A 17784-nucleotide genomic window follows, 5' to 3' on the forward strand; every position below is an offset into this window, starting at 1 on the left:
TCTTAAAAGCATGCTAATTTGTGTGTTGTATAAACGTCTTTTATTTTTAAATAGATTACTAAAATTTCCAAAGTATTCTTAAGCATTTAAGTAGTTAACCCAGGAATCACAAATATTTTTTTGTTACATTTAACTACTTCATAGAGAAACAAAAAAGCCTATTTACAGTATGTAATTTTGGAAGTAATGTTGATATCTAAATATATTCAGAGGGTTAACTATATTACAAAATTCAGTATTACAGCACTTGCCCCATCGCTTTTCTGCATTACAATCTTTTACTTTTTAATTTTTATGTTGTGTTTGTTTGGGAGACTTCAGTTAATAAGAAGATTAACTTACTTGTATATCCTGCCATGTCTTACAGTTTATCTGGCTGTCCCTTGGCTGACAAAAGCATTCGAAGTATGCTGGCCACAAGCTCACAAGAACTCAAGTAAGATATACAGAACAAATATTCTCTTTATAAATATTTATTTGACCACAACCTGTGTATAGTTACATCAGAAATTAGATATGCTATCTGAGGAGCTGCTAAATGCTGCAGAGGGGGCTGATCCATGCTTGGAATGTGCGTTAGACTCACGCGAATTTCCATACAGGCTGGGCCTATAGATGAGTCTGTTGACGTAGTATTTTCTTTTGTGTATTCATTGTGTGATAGGGATGGACAAAAATCAGAAATTTTGGAAATTTTCATCTAAATGTTTGAATTCCTGCTCATTTTTTTTTCTGAAACTTTGAGTTTGCCAGTCGGAACAAAAAATTTCCATGAGATTAGACTGATGAAACACTTTTGATTGCACAAAGTGATTGAGTTCCTCAGAACTAGATTGGGGGGAAGAGCAAACAGTTTGTTTATTCTTAGTGCATGTATAATTTTCCCCAGGTTTGTATCACTGTTATTAGCTTAATGCATTTTCTCATTTGACTATGTTTTTTAGTGTTTACTTAGCTATTCCCCTACTTAACATGCTTTCTTTACAATTACCTTTCAGTACTTTGAAGTGACAATTGTGAGCAATGGAAGTTAGAGGATCGTGAGAATTAGTTCTAGTCTGTCTTGCTGCAACAGATGCTTGATTGAAATTCTAGTTGTGGAAGTACTATAGTATTTGTTAGTGCTACGAGATAATGCTATTTTTGAGTTGGTAGAATTAATGCTCGGTATGGTTAATTGGGGCAGATGCTCAAAAGTCAAAAGGAAATTTTGAGTAGGGAAAATAGGAATGGATAGCTTAAGTTGTCATGCTAAGCAGTATTCTGTCATTACCATACATGAGGCCCTTAACTAGAATTTCTTTGAGTTTCACTACATACCTTGGTGAAAGAACAGAAAAGCATGAGAAAGAGAAGAAAGCAAGCATAAGAAAGCTGCTGAAGTTAGATTGCTCTCTAGTCTTAGCTAGTCTAGTCCGTAGATGTAAACAATGGGTAAGAAACACACACTGATTTCCCACCCAATGAAAAATAATTTTACAAACTATCAGTTCAAATCTTGCTGGTGTCTACCACTAGAAGATTATGTGATGTGCAAAGTGAAGGGATGTAAAATTGCTTAGGGGAAAATTATATGTATAAGCAGAGTGAGACATGGGCAAACAAGCCCAGAGAAACGCAGAGTTGGGACTGTATTTGGGGTTGGGAGGGGTCAAGTAGCAGATGTTGGAGGAAATATCATTACATAACCGAGCACAGCCAAGACACTGGACAGCATGAATAATACTTTAAGCATATACTTTGCTGCTCTAACCCTTTACAAAGTTTCCACTTTTATTAGGAAAGCGTTCCTGAGTTAGCCATCTCCTCTGCCTCTCTCAAGCATCTCCCATCAAGCATAACTAGTTCAAACTAGACGGAAAAAAAGATCGGTTGAACTTGAGCTCCAATTCCTTTCTCATGCCATTCTCTCTACTTATTCCAATTTTTGCCTAAGCAAAGAGAACAAGATTAAGTCATATTTAAAATGATATTAGCGTCTACATATACCTATTAAACACATAAAAACCATGTTAAATGAATTCAAAAGTAAGAAATGCCAGAATTTTAAACAGATTAAATTAGTTCTCTTTTGTATCTTCATTACCAGGCAATCCTTCATTTGCTGATCACATATTTTTCCATAGGATAACAAAGTAATTTGTTGCACAAGGCAGAGAATAATCACTGCATAAACAACTAATGACTACTTTCTGTTTTCTTCAGTATCCCATGTGTGTCCCTGTCTGCTATTCACTGCACTTTCCTCGAACTGTACTCTCAGGGTGTATCTGCTACTTCACTCACGTATTTTTCACTATCATTGCAGCTGAGTGTTTCCTAATTAGTTTATCTTGGTTATAAAAGAATTAATTTATTTTCACCCCCAATTACACATTGAAGTAAGTCAGGATTGGTATTATCCAAATTTAAGGACGGAAAACCTTAGCAAATAATTTTGATTGCTCCATTTGAGACTTCTAGGACTCAATTTGTCAGCATTCTTGGCATTATAGAAAACTGTGTATGCTCGAAGCCAAATACCCATTAAATTCTCTCTGAGCTGTGAGAATTTGGCAGTTCTAAACAATGTGTGATCAACCATTTGTGAAAAGTGATGAACTCTATAGAAGAAGTAGAATAGAGTCCGGTGTTCCAGAACAGCAATGGGACTCTCCGTTCTCCTCCCCAAAGCTCTGTATTCATTCCCAGCTTCCACTTGTTCCACTCACTCTATCCTGTCTCCACTATCCTTTTTTTCTACACTGCTCTCTGTTTCAAGCTTCTTGTCTGACCAGTCCATCTCTTGCCTCCGTCACATTTATATTTTTATTGTTCTTTCCATCTTAGCCATCATGCTGAAGATTGTACGGAGAGAGAAATAAAGCATCTTCTCATTTATCGTATGTATTTGAAGGCAGGGAAGTAGAAGTCCTGCGGATGACAGCATTCTCTATACAGTTCTCATTTACGCTGTTGTTCTCTGCATAAGATTGGAGAAAGATGTGATCATGTAAATGATAACACATATGCACAAAGCAGCTAAACCAAAGCTGCATAACCAACTTTGATTTTGGAATTTTTAAGCTGTGAAGTGCTTCATTTACATCAGTTAATCTTTTCGTGTGGGGTTTTGAGGTACAATTTCCTTGCTTTTAAAAAGACCAAACTGAAAAGAAGTGGAAAGTCCATAATGTGGGATCCTAGTGGCCTCTCTCAGGCCACCAGCGCCATGGGAACCTTTGATATCCATTATGTAGGTCACCCGAACTGCTATAGTAACAAACAGCAGTAACAGGTACGATGCTTTACACGGACTGGTAACAGAAGGAGGTGGGGAAGTTTGCTAGTGTAGTTCATATATATATTCTTACAACAGGTTCATATATATATTCTTACAACAGAGGTATAAGTATCAGTAACTCGGCTCCTGTCCCAGGCTTTAGAGAGAAATGTATATACATTCCTTGCCTATACCCCAAGATGAGACCCCTTCTGTCTTGTCTCTTCCAATCTGTGCCGTTCCCATCTCTTCTTCATCTTTTATTCCTTGTTCCAGGCCTCACGTAGTTATTTCCAATCATCTGCAAAGACTTCAACCTCTGTAAATTTCTGGCAAATATTTTTCTAATGTATGGGGTATAAGAACAACTGGTAGTGCAGTATGCTACAGGGAATATATTCTGGACTATATAGTTTGGGAAGAGTTCATAATTTTACAGCTTTGCCATGCATAGCTCATATAGCAAGTATCGATTATTTACTGATAAAACCTTTATATCACATTCTACTGTTCCATAATCTCCTTGTCTGTATTGTGCAACACACAATTAAGTATAATGCTGCTTTCTAACTGGAATTTTGCTAACACACTGACTAATCCGTTTTAACTAAAATCAAAAATAGCAGACATTGAAGATTTTAAACGATGTTGATGTTCTAGTCATAGTCAAAATAACATGAGACTCTGAAAAGGTTAGAGAAAAGTTTACTTAGCTTAATAGTTATGTTTACTATATTACATTTTAGTAACTGTGGCTCTATACCATCGCTCACATTCCCTAGATCCCCAGATTAATAATGTTGCAGCTTTCCAAGACATTAAGTTGTTCCAGAGTTGGCCCAACTATTCCTTGCCATACATACTTCTCTTCTGTGAGGCTCCTTGCTCAGGGTTACCACGCAGATTGTGCGATTCTCAATTTTAATTCAAAGCACAAATGAAAACATGAGAGTCTTTATATATAGTTTATAGGCAGGACAAAGCAGTTATACAGCCTGGTGAATGATCTCCAAATAACAAAATAATTTCTTTTGCTTTAGCTCCCAGTTTCTGGGGCTGGCAAAAAGGACGTCAACAGTGTTAAGCGTCTCTGAAGAAATTAATAACTGGCAAGAAGCTAAGCCTTTCCAGTGTTAAGATTCAGGTTATAATGCTTGTGAAAGGCAACTAGTTTTTTAAAGACTTAGCGATACAAGGCCAGTGAATAAACTTAATTGTGATGAGAAAGCAATTAATAGCCCATTCAGTGACAGCTACCAATATTAAAATATTCAACAGTTAAATGCAGTTTAATCTATGAAACACTGTAAAATGGCAACATTTTGAAACACTTTCAATCTAATTTTAGAAAGTAAAATTAATTATTATTTTAAAAGAGATGTTTTGATCCTGTGTAAATCAGTTCCAGCCAAAGTGCTGCATGCTGACTGAGAACTTTTTCTACTCAATGTATTGCCAACCTGGGAAATGGGTAACAGAGTTCAAAAAAATGATGAACTTAATTCTGATGCTGCTTTGAAGTAAAAGTAATCATACTTTTTCAAAGGCTGTAGGTACTATAACTAAGTATTAGCTTGGCTTACTGTGAAACTAATTGTCAAATTATCAACATTGAGCCTTTTTCCTTTGGGTCAGTTTTCTTCAGGAAGTCACATTACTGCTTATATTAAAGAATCTGAACGTCAGAAAGATTTGCAGTTCAACAAAGTGTCTACAAATCCAGATACTTATCTGATACTGTTGTAATATTGCCAGGCCTTCTGTCCCAAAGCACCTCTATCTCTAAGCAGATTTTGCATGCCATTATTATTTTTTGTGGTGAACATCTGTTGGCATGGCCCTATGGCACTTAAAGAGAGGAGGAGAATTTCATTTCTCTCTGTGCAATGAAGCGTGAGAGCTTTTATTTTCCATATTTCTTCTTAAGTGAAAGTGAGAACCTCAGTCTATGATTGTATTTCATCTGCAATAAAGTAAAATTTGGAATTTCTGTGCCTCTTTCTTCTTAGCCCTAATTTCCATATCCTGGTGGTCCTCTTCTACTCTTTCTCTTATCTTCCCTTTATCCTTGTCTTCCCATTCCCAGATGTGTCATCCTGGCAGTTTCTTCCACTGGGTCCAGATTGAAAGGTGAGCTTCCCTGAAGCTCTCCTGGTTTAATCACAGTTCTCTTAGGAGTGAGAATGACTCCATGCAATATAGTTTTCTAAGTGGGGAGGGTATCCCTAGCTTACATTTCTAGTTAAACCCTTTTGAGTTAGTATAATCTTTCATACTCACTTTTTACTGGTGTATCAAGTGATTTTACTGCAATTTGCACATCAAGAAGTAGGAAACGGGAAAAAGAGATAACGTCCCAGAGATGGGGAAGCTTGTGTTGTTTTTACTGTGTTGAATATATAAAGTAGTGCTGGAATACAGTAATATTTTCTTTTTTGATTTAGTCATCTAACACAAAATTATACCTTCTCCGAATACAGAATTGAAATGCAGAGACAAAAGCTAACATGATATATCAATAAAACACCACAGAAAGACCCCCCCCACACACACATTTTTAGATAGATAACCAGATTATTACTGGATGTTGATCAGGACCTGTCTTCTCTAAACCTTGATAGTTCTTCAAATGCACAGTAACTTTTTGTACTCAAAACAGTTAATTCTATCAAGATCTGTTTAGTTGCTGAAGTGGTTTCTCCACCTAGATCCTGTGTTTGCCGCTTGAGATATTTCTAAAGTTCACTGCCTTTGTGTATGTTTATTACTCCATCTTCACAGGAGTGCTATGACTAGTATTATGGGCATCCCCTTCCCTTTGCTTGCCTTGCCTTGCCTTCCCTTCCCTTTGCTTGCCTTGCCTTGCCTTCCCTTTGCTTGCCTTGCCTTGCCTTCCCTTGCCTTCCCTTGCCTTGCCTTCCCATCCCTTCCCATCTTCCCTAATTAGATTACTTCTGTCCTCCTATAAGGACTCAGTAAGACTGACAATTAGAAGGCTGTGACCCGTTATATAGTTTTCACCCACTTTTCTCTTAGAAATTTACTCTTTGTTGCAAGAGGGGTAACCATTTCCATTCTTAGCATTGCTTTTTTTCCCCTCTTTTTTTTTTTTTTTTTTTAACTTGGAAACTTAATTGAAGTTGGCATTACAATTTTTCTTGTATACTAAAGTTGTTGAGCCTAGTAAGTAATCCTGGGTTATAATAAAATACTTCTTTGATGCTAAGTATGTATCCGTTGAATCTGCAAAGGCATTTTTAAGTTCCTTGATGTTTTATCTAACTTTTATATGGAAAATGTGATTGTAAGGACCAGACATGATTTATTTGGAGTAATGTTAAAAAATGACTAGAATGAGTCATTTGTGAATGTTAGCATTTTATTAACTTATCTGCAATGTTATGGTAAAACAAACTGCAGTTTATGATGTTTTATTAAATTGCAAGCTAGTGTGCAAGTCTAATTTAAATTATTAAAAAAAAAAAAAAAAACAAGGAGCATAGATCCCTAATAATAGTTGACCTTTAAGGAATAATCTTTCCCACTTTGTTCAACTAGATCCTTGGGCCAAGTGAAATTAGGAATCTCGTGTGGTTTCAGTGGGTTTTTTTTGCATTTTGTTTCCTGTATTTATTGCAGATTTCCACTTGGATACCTTATCTTTGATGGCAGCATGCATGCCTGGCCAGAACAGAACACCTTGGGCTCTGTTCCTGCACTTCTCAATACTCAAATGGGCACTGTAGGTTATACCTAGCATTTCCAACCTCATGTTGTGTGGTGTTATGATAATGTCCTTTGTATAGAAACCCATCATGTGCAGCAATCTCATCTCTATAGTCGCAATAAGTTTTACACATGGAAGTGGCTGGGCTTTTTCTGTTAGAATAACTCATTCAGACTGGTAAGGTTGAGTCATTCCATTTTTCTCACTTAAGTTTGTTAAATTTTGTCTCCAAAATAGATAATACTTGAGTTCTGTTTACATAAGACCCTTCATCATTGTGTTCATTACTGAAAGATAGTTTTAAAAGCATGTACTCTCTAAAAAGCTCCTTAAAAGCCATCTGCATATCAGTACCTTTGATGCTGCGAAATGTTCCATGTAGGCACAAAAGCCTGTTTGCATGAAGCACCTTGCAGAATCAGGGCCTTAGGAAGTTTTCAATACCATGACATTTTCTGAAATTACAGGCTTTATTTTGCATGGTGGCATCTAAAATATCCAAATAGTTTATGGCCTGTTTCTTTTCTTTATGCACTTAATTATTCAAAATAAAAAGAAATAGCTAGCTGCACTTTTTCTGCTGTTTGAATTTTAATCAGTGTTTGGAAGCATATGCTCACCTGGAATAGTCTCAGTTCAGATGAACATTCACTGAATTAGAGAAAATTTTTCAAAACAAGCTATGTGACTGAAGAGCCAAAACTTTGTTTTCAGAAGGAGTGTAAGCACTTGGGAATCCACATCCCTGTAACTTCTATATGCCTAATTCTGAAAGTGGAATTTAGTGCCTGCAATAACTTAGGCAATTTTGAAGATACTAGCCTTAGTTCCTAAGCTTTTCACTAATCACAGAATATTTCAGTGTGGATGAGTATTTGGTAGTTTGTTTTAATTTTCAAAACTTCTCTTGTCAGTCATTCCAGTGCCATTTTATGCCATCCTTAATAAACTATTTTGAGGGGAGCACTTAACTGTGAATTATTTATCAATGAATTTGCCTAGTTATGTTAACATGCCCAGTGAATCTCTCTAAGGCCTTCTTGTCTTGGAGTCTTTCTATTTGTACTGTTGCCTCCGCCTTCCTTGGGCCTGGTCATACTTCTTTGTCATTGAATGTCTCCTACATAATTAATCTCATTCAGCCTGGCATTTTACTCATATTCAATTCAACGGTCTTTTCTTTGGCACAATTTGGTTATTGTGCAAAATTCCATTGTGATGTTGATCATTTTTGCTTCAAAACAATAGATCATAACCAATTGCTCATTCCATCCAGATCCGCAAAGATCTGCAACATGATGCTGTGGTATATCCCAAGTGCTGAGGCAATCCCCATGGGAAGTTGCATAGACTGTATAGTTGCTAAAAGGGGAATCAAAAGTGCAGTGTTTTGCACTCTCGGTGTTTGGTCAGACTTGCCAAAATCCTCACTATACACTCCCAAATAAAAATAATTTTGTAACTTGAAGTCCTAAATATGATTGTCTGGATCCTCAGTTGGTGTAAATTAGCATAGCTCCATTGTCGTCAGTGGAGTTATGCTAAACTACAACAGTGATGATCTGGGCAGATGCCCTCAGCTGCTTTCTTGGGTTAGCATTCATGTTTGATTGCCGTATTTAAATCTTTTGAAGGTATGAAAATCCTTGTGCTTGATTTCTTAGAATGGCCAATGGCTAACTTGGTTACTTGGTGTCTGTATCTGCACAGTAACATCTAATTTTGCCATGCATTTAAGTTCACCCCTTTATTTTATATCTTAGTGCTATTGGGACTTTATGTGGCACACATTTTTTGCAGCACTGTAGTATCTATATCAATGTTTTATATCCCTAAAATATCCCATATCCTTCATAAACACCTCATCATGATCTTCTTTTACAATATTTTTATATTCCCAGTAAATGGAATTTACATTGGCTCATCTGCATGTAAAAACTGCTCTTCTATCTTAACACACACAGAACTTCCACTGCTTCAAAGTCTGCTGAATGGTTTCTCTCCTTCTACAGATAACGACAGTGTGCTCTTTCAGCATGGGCTCATTTCGTGTACACTGTGTAAAACAACCTTACAATTTGAGGGATATTTTAACATTGGCCATCGTTAATTATTTTTATATGCTTGGCTGTGCTTACACTGCACTCAGTTCTAGCAGTATCTGTTTTCTATAATAAAAAAGAGGCAGTGAAGGACTGCAGAATAAGCATATTACTATTGTTATTTATTTTTTGGACTGTGGTAAACAGGAAAAAAACTCAGAGCCTTGAAAAATTTTATATATAAATAAATTATATTTAAGATGCATTTTCCAGAATTGTACTACTCACATAGATTTATTAAAAGGATCAGCTGTAAAGTAGTCAACCAGAGTGATATTTAAATTGTCATCTTCAGGCTTCAGAGTTAACACCACACTGAGATGAATTTTCAGGCTGCAGATTAATGGGGGCATCATTGTAAAAGCGTATGATCAGCTTAAAAGAGCTATAAACACGATTATTCAAAAGAGACTAGATACTGGAGCACTTTTATTCTGTATTAGGTAGGAACAAAATCAAATCACACCGATGAGGTGTATAAGAAGACCGACCAAGCTATGGTCTTTCTTCTTTTACGGGTAGAGAACTATTTTTTCAAACAGGCTTAGTATATGAAAATCACAACTTATTCATTTTGCCTGAGAAACTATGAGCTCAAGGATTTATTTATTTTTGCTCTCGCATGAACTAATGATATCTAAAAGAACTAAAACAATGCAGTGTTAAATGCAGTACAATGCAGTGTTAAATGCAGTCTACTGAATACTGAATTCAGAGTTTAATAGGTAAACAAAAAAAACCTCACTTTTCGACCACTTGGTCCAAATCTATAATACAGATATGAGCATATAATAAATATAAAAATTTAAGAACTTTCTTATTTATTTGTTGAAAAATATATATATTTTTTTCTGTTAAATACTAGGCATATTCATTAAAAAGGACTGAATTCAATATCTGCTGTTTTAACAACTGCAAATAAGTTTTAATTTAAAAACTGTAAATGTTTGGTACACTGGACACTGTGGACATACATTGCTGTTTTTTTTTTCTCCTTGAAGAAGACTTATAAATAAATTATGAAAAAACAGGAGAATCATAAAATTGATATTAAAAGAAATTAATAATAAAAACTATGATAGATTATAGGTTTCTCTTCAAGGCTCCTCCAGGAACCATTGTAGGTGGTGATTTGTTTTCTTCTGATGCACTAATCAAGGAACATCTGTCAGGAAAGCGTAAGTATGTTCTATAAGTATAGGTATAATGGAGGAGGGACAGTAGTCTTGGTTTTGAGTAAAACCCGATACACCTGCTGTGACTTAAGTGTGAAGAACCAGAAAGAACAAAATCACTAAGTTTTTTTTTTAAAGCCATCTAAGGTTTAATCCTTCAAACTCCCATTTGTATAAAAAGGCCTTCAATGGTTCAAAGTCTTTTCTGAGGCCTGATGCAAAGCCCTCCTAATGGAAATGGAAAACCTCTCATTGTCTTTTAATTGGCTTCGAGTCTGAGATCATGTTCTGTAGCTGTCGAGAGCTTGCCCTGAGCAGTGTTTTCTAATGGAGTGGGAGAAATATAAGGCCAAATTCCATGCATAAACCCAAAAGCAGAATTTGCACTCTATACACTTGACAAAAGCAGTTTCAGGTGATAATTTTTTGTCTAGCAAAAGAGACTGTCATGAACAGGGTCCTATTGAACCATTACTTGTTTTAGAAAAAAATGAACAATATTTTTAAGGTATTCACTAGTAAAATATTGGTAAGGAAGTACTTTAACTCTGAAAACCTCTAGTTTGACTTCTATTTAGTACAATAAGCATTTACAAATTAAAAATGAATATCATTTAATGCATGTAAGAGCGATAATTGTATACCATTTTGTATTCCATTTTTAGTTCTATTTTTGCAAATTTTGCTATTATCTTTACTGAAATAAAAGAAATTACTACTGATTTATAGTGATAAACACCATTTACACATGGTGTACGTGTGTAATCACATAGTTCACAAGTAAATTCATCAGGATCACATATCTCCAACTTTTGCAAAAATTCTCTTGAATGTTTTTGTACCACAGACCAAATGTGCGTACAAAGCTCTGTGTAATCAAGAGTGATCTCAAAAGTAATTTTATTCCATCTTAAAGCTTAAAAGCTGTCATTTTATGATAGTAGGAATGTCTTTAAGAAAAACTTTTTTGTCTGTTCATGTCAATGAAAACACTTTCCATTCAGAAGTAAAGCAAATATACTTAGCCAAAGGGGTGTTTTTTTTTTTGTTTCTGAGACCAGAAATGTTCATAAATTTCCCTTGGCATAAGGATGGAAATATGGTACTGCCAATGGATTAAATTCTGTGCAAGAGATACAGTCCAAATCAATGAATACTGGGAAGTGGCAACCTATGGGAGGCACTTCTGTAAGATGCAGTTTGCTGACCAACCTTTTCCATGGTCTTTCGCTTGACTTTCCTGAGATGCTGTCTTCCTCTTGAAATTAGTGGATTTCTTATGGCGGTAGGGGTGCTAAGACTGGAGTCTACTCATCCCTAATTCATACCAGGAGGCTAATAAGATGCCATTCTTTCTCCATGTATTGTACAGCTGAGGATCACCCCTCTGAGCCAAACGAAAGAGAAAATTTGTTTCAGCTGTGTTCCTGCCTGAATTTTTCTCCCGAATGCTTGTTAGGGCAATGGTTTTCTAGCAAGTGCTTTATAAAAGACACATTGTCAGAATCTGAATACGAGCTGTAAATATTCACCCTGAAAATATAGTGTTACAGGTCTTCTTGCCAACCTGGAAAGAGAAAAGCATTAGTCAATGTTTGCATGAGATCAATATCAAAACTAACTACGTGAATTGGAAAACAGAGTAAACAGCAGTAAATAGATGCTCAGGGATGTTTGGCTATAAGCGCATGAAAAAACAAGTCATTTTGGAAAAGAAGTAACTTTTTTAAAAAAATGAGATGGAAACCTCTTTCTTGTAAACAGCATGTAAGGCAAAGTTGCTAGCCTGTCACTCAAGGCTGCTTTTCTAATTCTGCAGTGCATGAGAGCTCTGAGCCCTAAGGTGTAATAGAGCATGAGCACTTTCTCTGCCTGCATTCCCAGCCGTGAGCAAAGTGTTTCTGGTAGCAAGAGCTGTTTTCTACGCTGCGGTATGCAGTTTCAGAGTGCCATTGTGTTGCACAGCCATTTATCCCTGTTTGTAACCTCCGACCTCTCCAGTACTCTGCGCAGCTATTTAGGAAATTATTCCTGCTGCTATTAGATTGTGAAATTAAAGTGGTTCTTTCATGAAATGTTTACAGTATAAACCAAGCTTGCAATGCCTAATTTTATGGGAGTTACAGAAGGGAAAAGGTACAAAAGCATGGGCTTTTTGCCTTTGTTAACTTTAAGGAGAAAGTAAGGAGGGCCAAAGTAAGAAAAAGACACTAGAGGATATCGCATGACAACAAAAAGCACAATTCATTTTCAAGTGGTATAGTTAATGATACCTTGGAACATTTTTATGAAGCTCTTATTTTTACTTAAGTGCTGTTCAAATACGGTCTCAGATTCCAGCATAAGAAGGAATAGTTTGACCTGGAACAGTTTTAATGGTCTTATCAGAGATTCGTGCCCTCCCTGAAGGGATGTCTCCTATGTTCACGTAATGTGAAAATTGCCTCATACAGTCTGACAGGTTACAGTAAAATGGCACCAATTTCAGGTTATTGAATGTTATACTAAAAACTTAATTATTTCTCTTACGGCTACCCAGACAGCTACAACATCCTTTCAGGAGGGACATGAAACTTTGAAACAGAGGCAGATGGATGTATGTGGCGTAGAAACTGGGAGTATTATCTCAGTCCTGCTCATTGATTAGAGAAGTTGGTGTGATTCACTCTATTTACCTCACTGAGAATTTTTGAGCACTCATTGACTCTGTAAACTGAACTCCACTGTCATCATTTTCAATGGAGTTGTTGACATTTTTAAACAAAAAAAAATTGGCTGATGGTTGAACTTAAACTATCAAGAAGTGATTGAAATCTAGAAGAATGACAGGGCTTGACCTTTCTGGAAATTAGCCTGTCAGGAAAGGTTGCATCTGTATCTGTGCCACTAGTAAGAGACTGAGTAAAGAAAACGACGTGCTCCTTGATACAACTTTCGAGACCTAATACAGAGTTATAAAAATCATGTAGGAAGGGACCTCTAGAAGTTATCTAGTACAAACTCCTGCTCAAACTAAGTCCAGGTAGAAAAGGTTGCTCAGGACCTTTTCCAGCTGAGTTATGAATAACTCCAGGGTGGGAGATCTCACAACCTGTTCCAGCATTGGTTAAAAAAAAATTTCTTATGGGGAGTTGGCCTTTGCCATGTTGAACCTTGTCACCATTGCTGCTCATCCTTGAGCTGTGCACCTCTGAGAAGATTGTGGCTAGACCTTCTTCGCATCCTCCCACTAGATGCCATTTGCAGACAGCAATAAGATTCTTACACTTCTTTTCTCAAGAATGAACAAACCTAGTTCTCTCAGGCTTGTATTTCAAGGTGCTCTAGCCCCGTAACCATCCTGCAGCATCTTGCAGCAGTGTGAACTTACAGCTCTGTGCTTAGAGTTCTCAGAGTGCTGGGAAAGGTACAAAAGACATCACATCCTTCCACGAAGTGTTACTTCTTTGGGGCGACTGATTTGTCTGCCCAGTGTCAACCATCTGAGACTACCTCAAGGCAGTAAGATGGAGTACTTGTATGGGTGGGCATAGCTTTGGTCATGCCCAACCTGTCGTTGTTGTGGAGAGGTCCATGACTGGACTCACACTAAGAATTTTCTCTTCAGTATGCCATTAAGTCTTGCTTAACATTTGCAGGCCTGAGGCAAATCAGGGCTCAAGTAAGGGGTGAGGTCATACTCAAAAGTCAGTGTAGATGGAGCAAGGGAATCTCAAGTCAATTACACCAGCAATTAGAGCATGCCTGCGTGAGAAGTGGCTGAAAAATTACAGTAAATCAGTAACAGAACTGGATTTCCCTTAGCTGTACTGTTCATTAGAGTTCTAACTACACGAGACTGCCTCTCACAATCTGATATAATTCACACTCAGTATTTTCGCATTTCCTCACTTGGGCCTTTGACAAATGTTTTTAGGCCTGGGGCGGGAGAAAGCTGTTTGTTTTCATAAAGTGAAAACCAAAGGATTTTACTCCTTTGCTGTGTACTCTTCACCCCCAAAATAGAAAGCAGTATCTCTGCTTTAGCTGTCTGGGGAAGTGAAACCCTTGAGAGTTTCCTTCACTTTTGAAATGTTAACCTGTCCCTGTCATTGAATGGTACTTCCTTTCAAATACAAACACATACATTCAGAAGAGATTTAAAATCTGTCCAGTTTGGTGATTTCATGGTACTGCACCATAGTCCTTCCCAAGGCATTTCTCAAGGTTGCTAATGGATACAGCATAGTGACTGCATATGGAACAAAACATATCTCTTAGTCTTAAGATGCAATTAGTCTCAAAAACACTTTTTACACCAAACAACTATTATATACCTTATCTTACCATACTGAATAAGCATTGAAAATTGTCTTTTTCATTCCTCTGTTGAAACAGAAGACTAAGAAACAAGCTGTTAATTGGGTGAAGAGTATTCTGGCACATAACATTTTCTGTCATTTGTATTTTTGTTCAAACTCTCAAAACTTTTGAGCTGTCACGCTGCCCATGATATATTTCCCATATAACTCAAAGATGTTTACAACCCTAGTCATTTATGGCCTTGCCGTAAGACTAGACTGAGAGGACTGTCATTAGAGGCAGGGCTCCTAGTTCTTGCTTATTTATACAGGGTTAGAAATACCCCAGCCTGTTTTGTAGGCTGAGTCTTATATACTGATATTAGATGAATTATTATGAAAAAGGACATGTCAAATGAACTTTGCTTTCGCTCTTACCCTTTCCTTCTTTCATACTTAGCCTTTCCTTTCCCCCTTACATTTGATCCAGCTGTGATCCTCCAGAGTCCCTCTCTTGATGAAATATTTGTGAGTGCACAAACTGAACAGTTCTGTTTAAGTGAAAAACAGGTATACAGAATAGCTATGGAACAGTTAGTGCTGGATTGCACCCATTCTCTCCCCAGCAATTTCAGTGGATTGCTATGGCTACAAACTATATGGAAGTTGTTTCCTCTGCTGTTACCGATCCTATTCTGGTAGTTTTTCTGAGCATTTCTTGTGCAGATGCTGACTGTTTTGAATGTTCTAGATTTGTAGGTACCAAAGTCAGCCCAAGCCTCCAGCAAACTCTCACCAAGTGACAGATTCAAGGTCCTACTGTTGTGCCCACTGGAGCCTTTTGCAGTTGTTTCATCCGGGGGAAGATACGTGAAGTACAAAAGAGAAGCACGTGGACTGTACGCAGAAGCAGCAACACAGGGACAGCACTTCAAGAATTCCGTTATTGATCATTTTATGGTGTTCAAGGCAATTATCAGGCTATTGACTAAACCATGATGTCCCTTATTTGGGAAAAAATCCCTACTTTAAAGAATACTTTTTTGAAGTATGCAGCATTTGGCCTAATTTTAATTTAATTTTGTATTAAAACTTCCATTGACATCATAAACAGAAAGGTTAGACCAGTTCTAAGACACTCTTAAGGTGAAGAATACCGAATGCTATACCAGTGCCACTGTCTTCAAGCCCTTCTCTCTGACCCATCTTCACATACAGTGAGCAAGACAATTCAAGTCACTTGTCTTGGCAAACCCTGGCTGGACCAATCTTGCTGTGGAATGGCTGAGTGGCAAATATGCCTGAAAGGTTCAGTGGTTCCCCTTTTAAAAGACAGACCAGGAATAGGACACTCTTCTTTGGGAATAAATGTGTCCATTCTGAATTACTCAAGAAAAGCACATGTATTTCAAAATCACGCTTTCCCTTATTCTGAACAAACTTTCAAGCACAGGCTTGAAGCAGTGCTTTTAGGAGACAGACCTTGCATTGCTTTGCTCTCTTAGGGATATCTTCTGGTGCATTTTTTTCCATGCCTCAATCATTTTATGCTATTCCTTCACTACAAAAATGAAGCTTCTTCAAAGCAATGAGGTGTTTGGAAATGAACATTTGAATTTGCATATGTTGGAACTGATTCATCCCTGGTGCCAGGAAATGCTCTCTGCTGAGGGGAGGGGATCTGCAGCTGGCCAGTGCCGCCTCCAAGGCAGGCGATGCTGGCAGGAGAGAAAGCGTAGGCAAGGCGCCCAGGGAGAGGGCTGATTCACAGCTTCCCTCTGGCAGCTTCTGTGACCAGAGCACCCCCTGGGTAGTGCACGGAAGCTATTTCATATTAGGCACATACCATCCCTTTGGCAACTGGCACATTAGGCAGCGTATGCTGGTGCTAGGTGTGAGAGCAGTGGGCAGCAGGTCATGGTGCTTGCTGCTGGGAAGCTGGGAAGTCCTGACTGCTAGCAGAACAGGCAGCATGCAGAGGTGGTAACTGAAGGCACAGGAATGTTTTTTTTCTAAACCAATATAATTAATTTAAAAGCATCATGTATATCTGTGTTTGTGACAGCATAGTGATATTTTAAATGCTACCAGACTGCATTTTAGTCTGCATATATGAAAAAAGATTTCAGCTTAGTTTAAAAACATATCATGTTCTTTCTCACCCCCACACACAGTTCAAGAAATGCGGGAATGTGATACAGATAGCACCAGAAGCTAAGAACACAAAAAATTGTACATGCAGAAAAGTCAGGGAGTTAATTAAATTTCACCTAAGGAGAAAAGTATGCAGTCAGCCATCCCCAGTTTAGAACCACTCAATTGCTGAGGATTTCTGGAGGCAAAGAGAGAAAGAGCGATCCCTCAGCAGAGACGGAAGAGACTGAAGTTACTCCATGAAAACTCTGAGTCAAAATTATTATAGTCTTATGGCTCGACTAGCTCCATAGGCCTGGCATCATTGCCTTGTAGATAGGAAGACTGTACAGTCGTATCTACATTTCTTTCCAATTCCCAACCTGCACTTCTCCTAGTATCTTCTCAGAGGGCTCAGTTCAATGCCCCACTTGGAGTGATCGTCCAGCTGGCTTCCCTGATCTCCTGCCCATACCTCCTGGGACTGCGCTGGTTCCAATGCCAGTGAGCATCTGACAAAATAAAAGATTTTTTTTCCTTATTCACTCATTCACATTCCACCACAATTTTTTTTGTCCCTCTCTTTTATTATTTCCTCAAGCCATCTTCCTTTATGCCTTCCTGACTTTTTTATTTTCCCATTACATGTAATAAGATCTGCGGTGTTGGTAGTATTCTGCTAAGGAAGAAACGTTGGTAGCATTTTTCATATGAAAAAGTAGGATTTAGCACATTTCCTAAAATGAAATTTGTATGTTTAAGTATTCCTTCTAGTTGAGCTCAACACAGGGAATAATTAACACATGTATCTAAATTTAAGTCCATTTTTATTTTCAGCTTACAATGTATCTTTATGAATCTTTGATATTTATAAGGGTCTGACTTCACATACTTTTGTAGCCATAGTTGTGAGCCCTAGAGCATAGAAACCACGGACTCAGGATCCACTGAAACAACCATTATCTGCATACCTATCCCACAGAATTTATGCCATCTTTTGAACCAATTCAAATGTGCTCCGAATGGAATTTTTGGAAGTGTCCAGTTCTGCTCCTTTTCAAGCCAATGATAAAGCCTATAAGGGCTTTAATAATTACAGAAACAG

At 37.5% G+C, this 17784-nt stretch overlaps 1 protein-coding gene across 20 annotated transcripts in view; it reads left to right on the forward strand.

Moving 5' to 3' along the window:
- The window catches only part of MYT1L (myelin transcription factor 1 like), a 331910-nt gene that overhangs the window by 270285 nt on the left and 43841 nt on the right, over window positions 1-17784 (forward strand). For all 20 annotated transcript variants that reach the window (XM_009674012.2, XM_009674011.2, XM_009674007.2 and 17 more), the window contains one exon: window positions 368-436. In XM_009674012.2, coding sequence (XP_009672307.1) covers window positions 368-436 — 69 coding nt within the window. The remainder of the gene's footprint in view (window positions 1-367; window positions 437-17784) is intronic.

This window comes from Struthio camelus, chromosome 3 (assembly GCF_040807025.1).
Source record: "Struthio camelus isolate bStrCam1 chromosome 3, bStrCam1.hap1, whole genome shotgun sequence".
NCBI classification, from domain to species: Eukaryota; Metazoa; Chordata; class Aves; order Struthioniformes; family Struthionidae; genus Struthio; species Struthio camelus.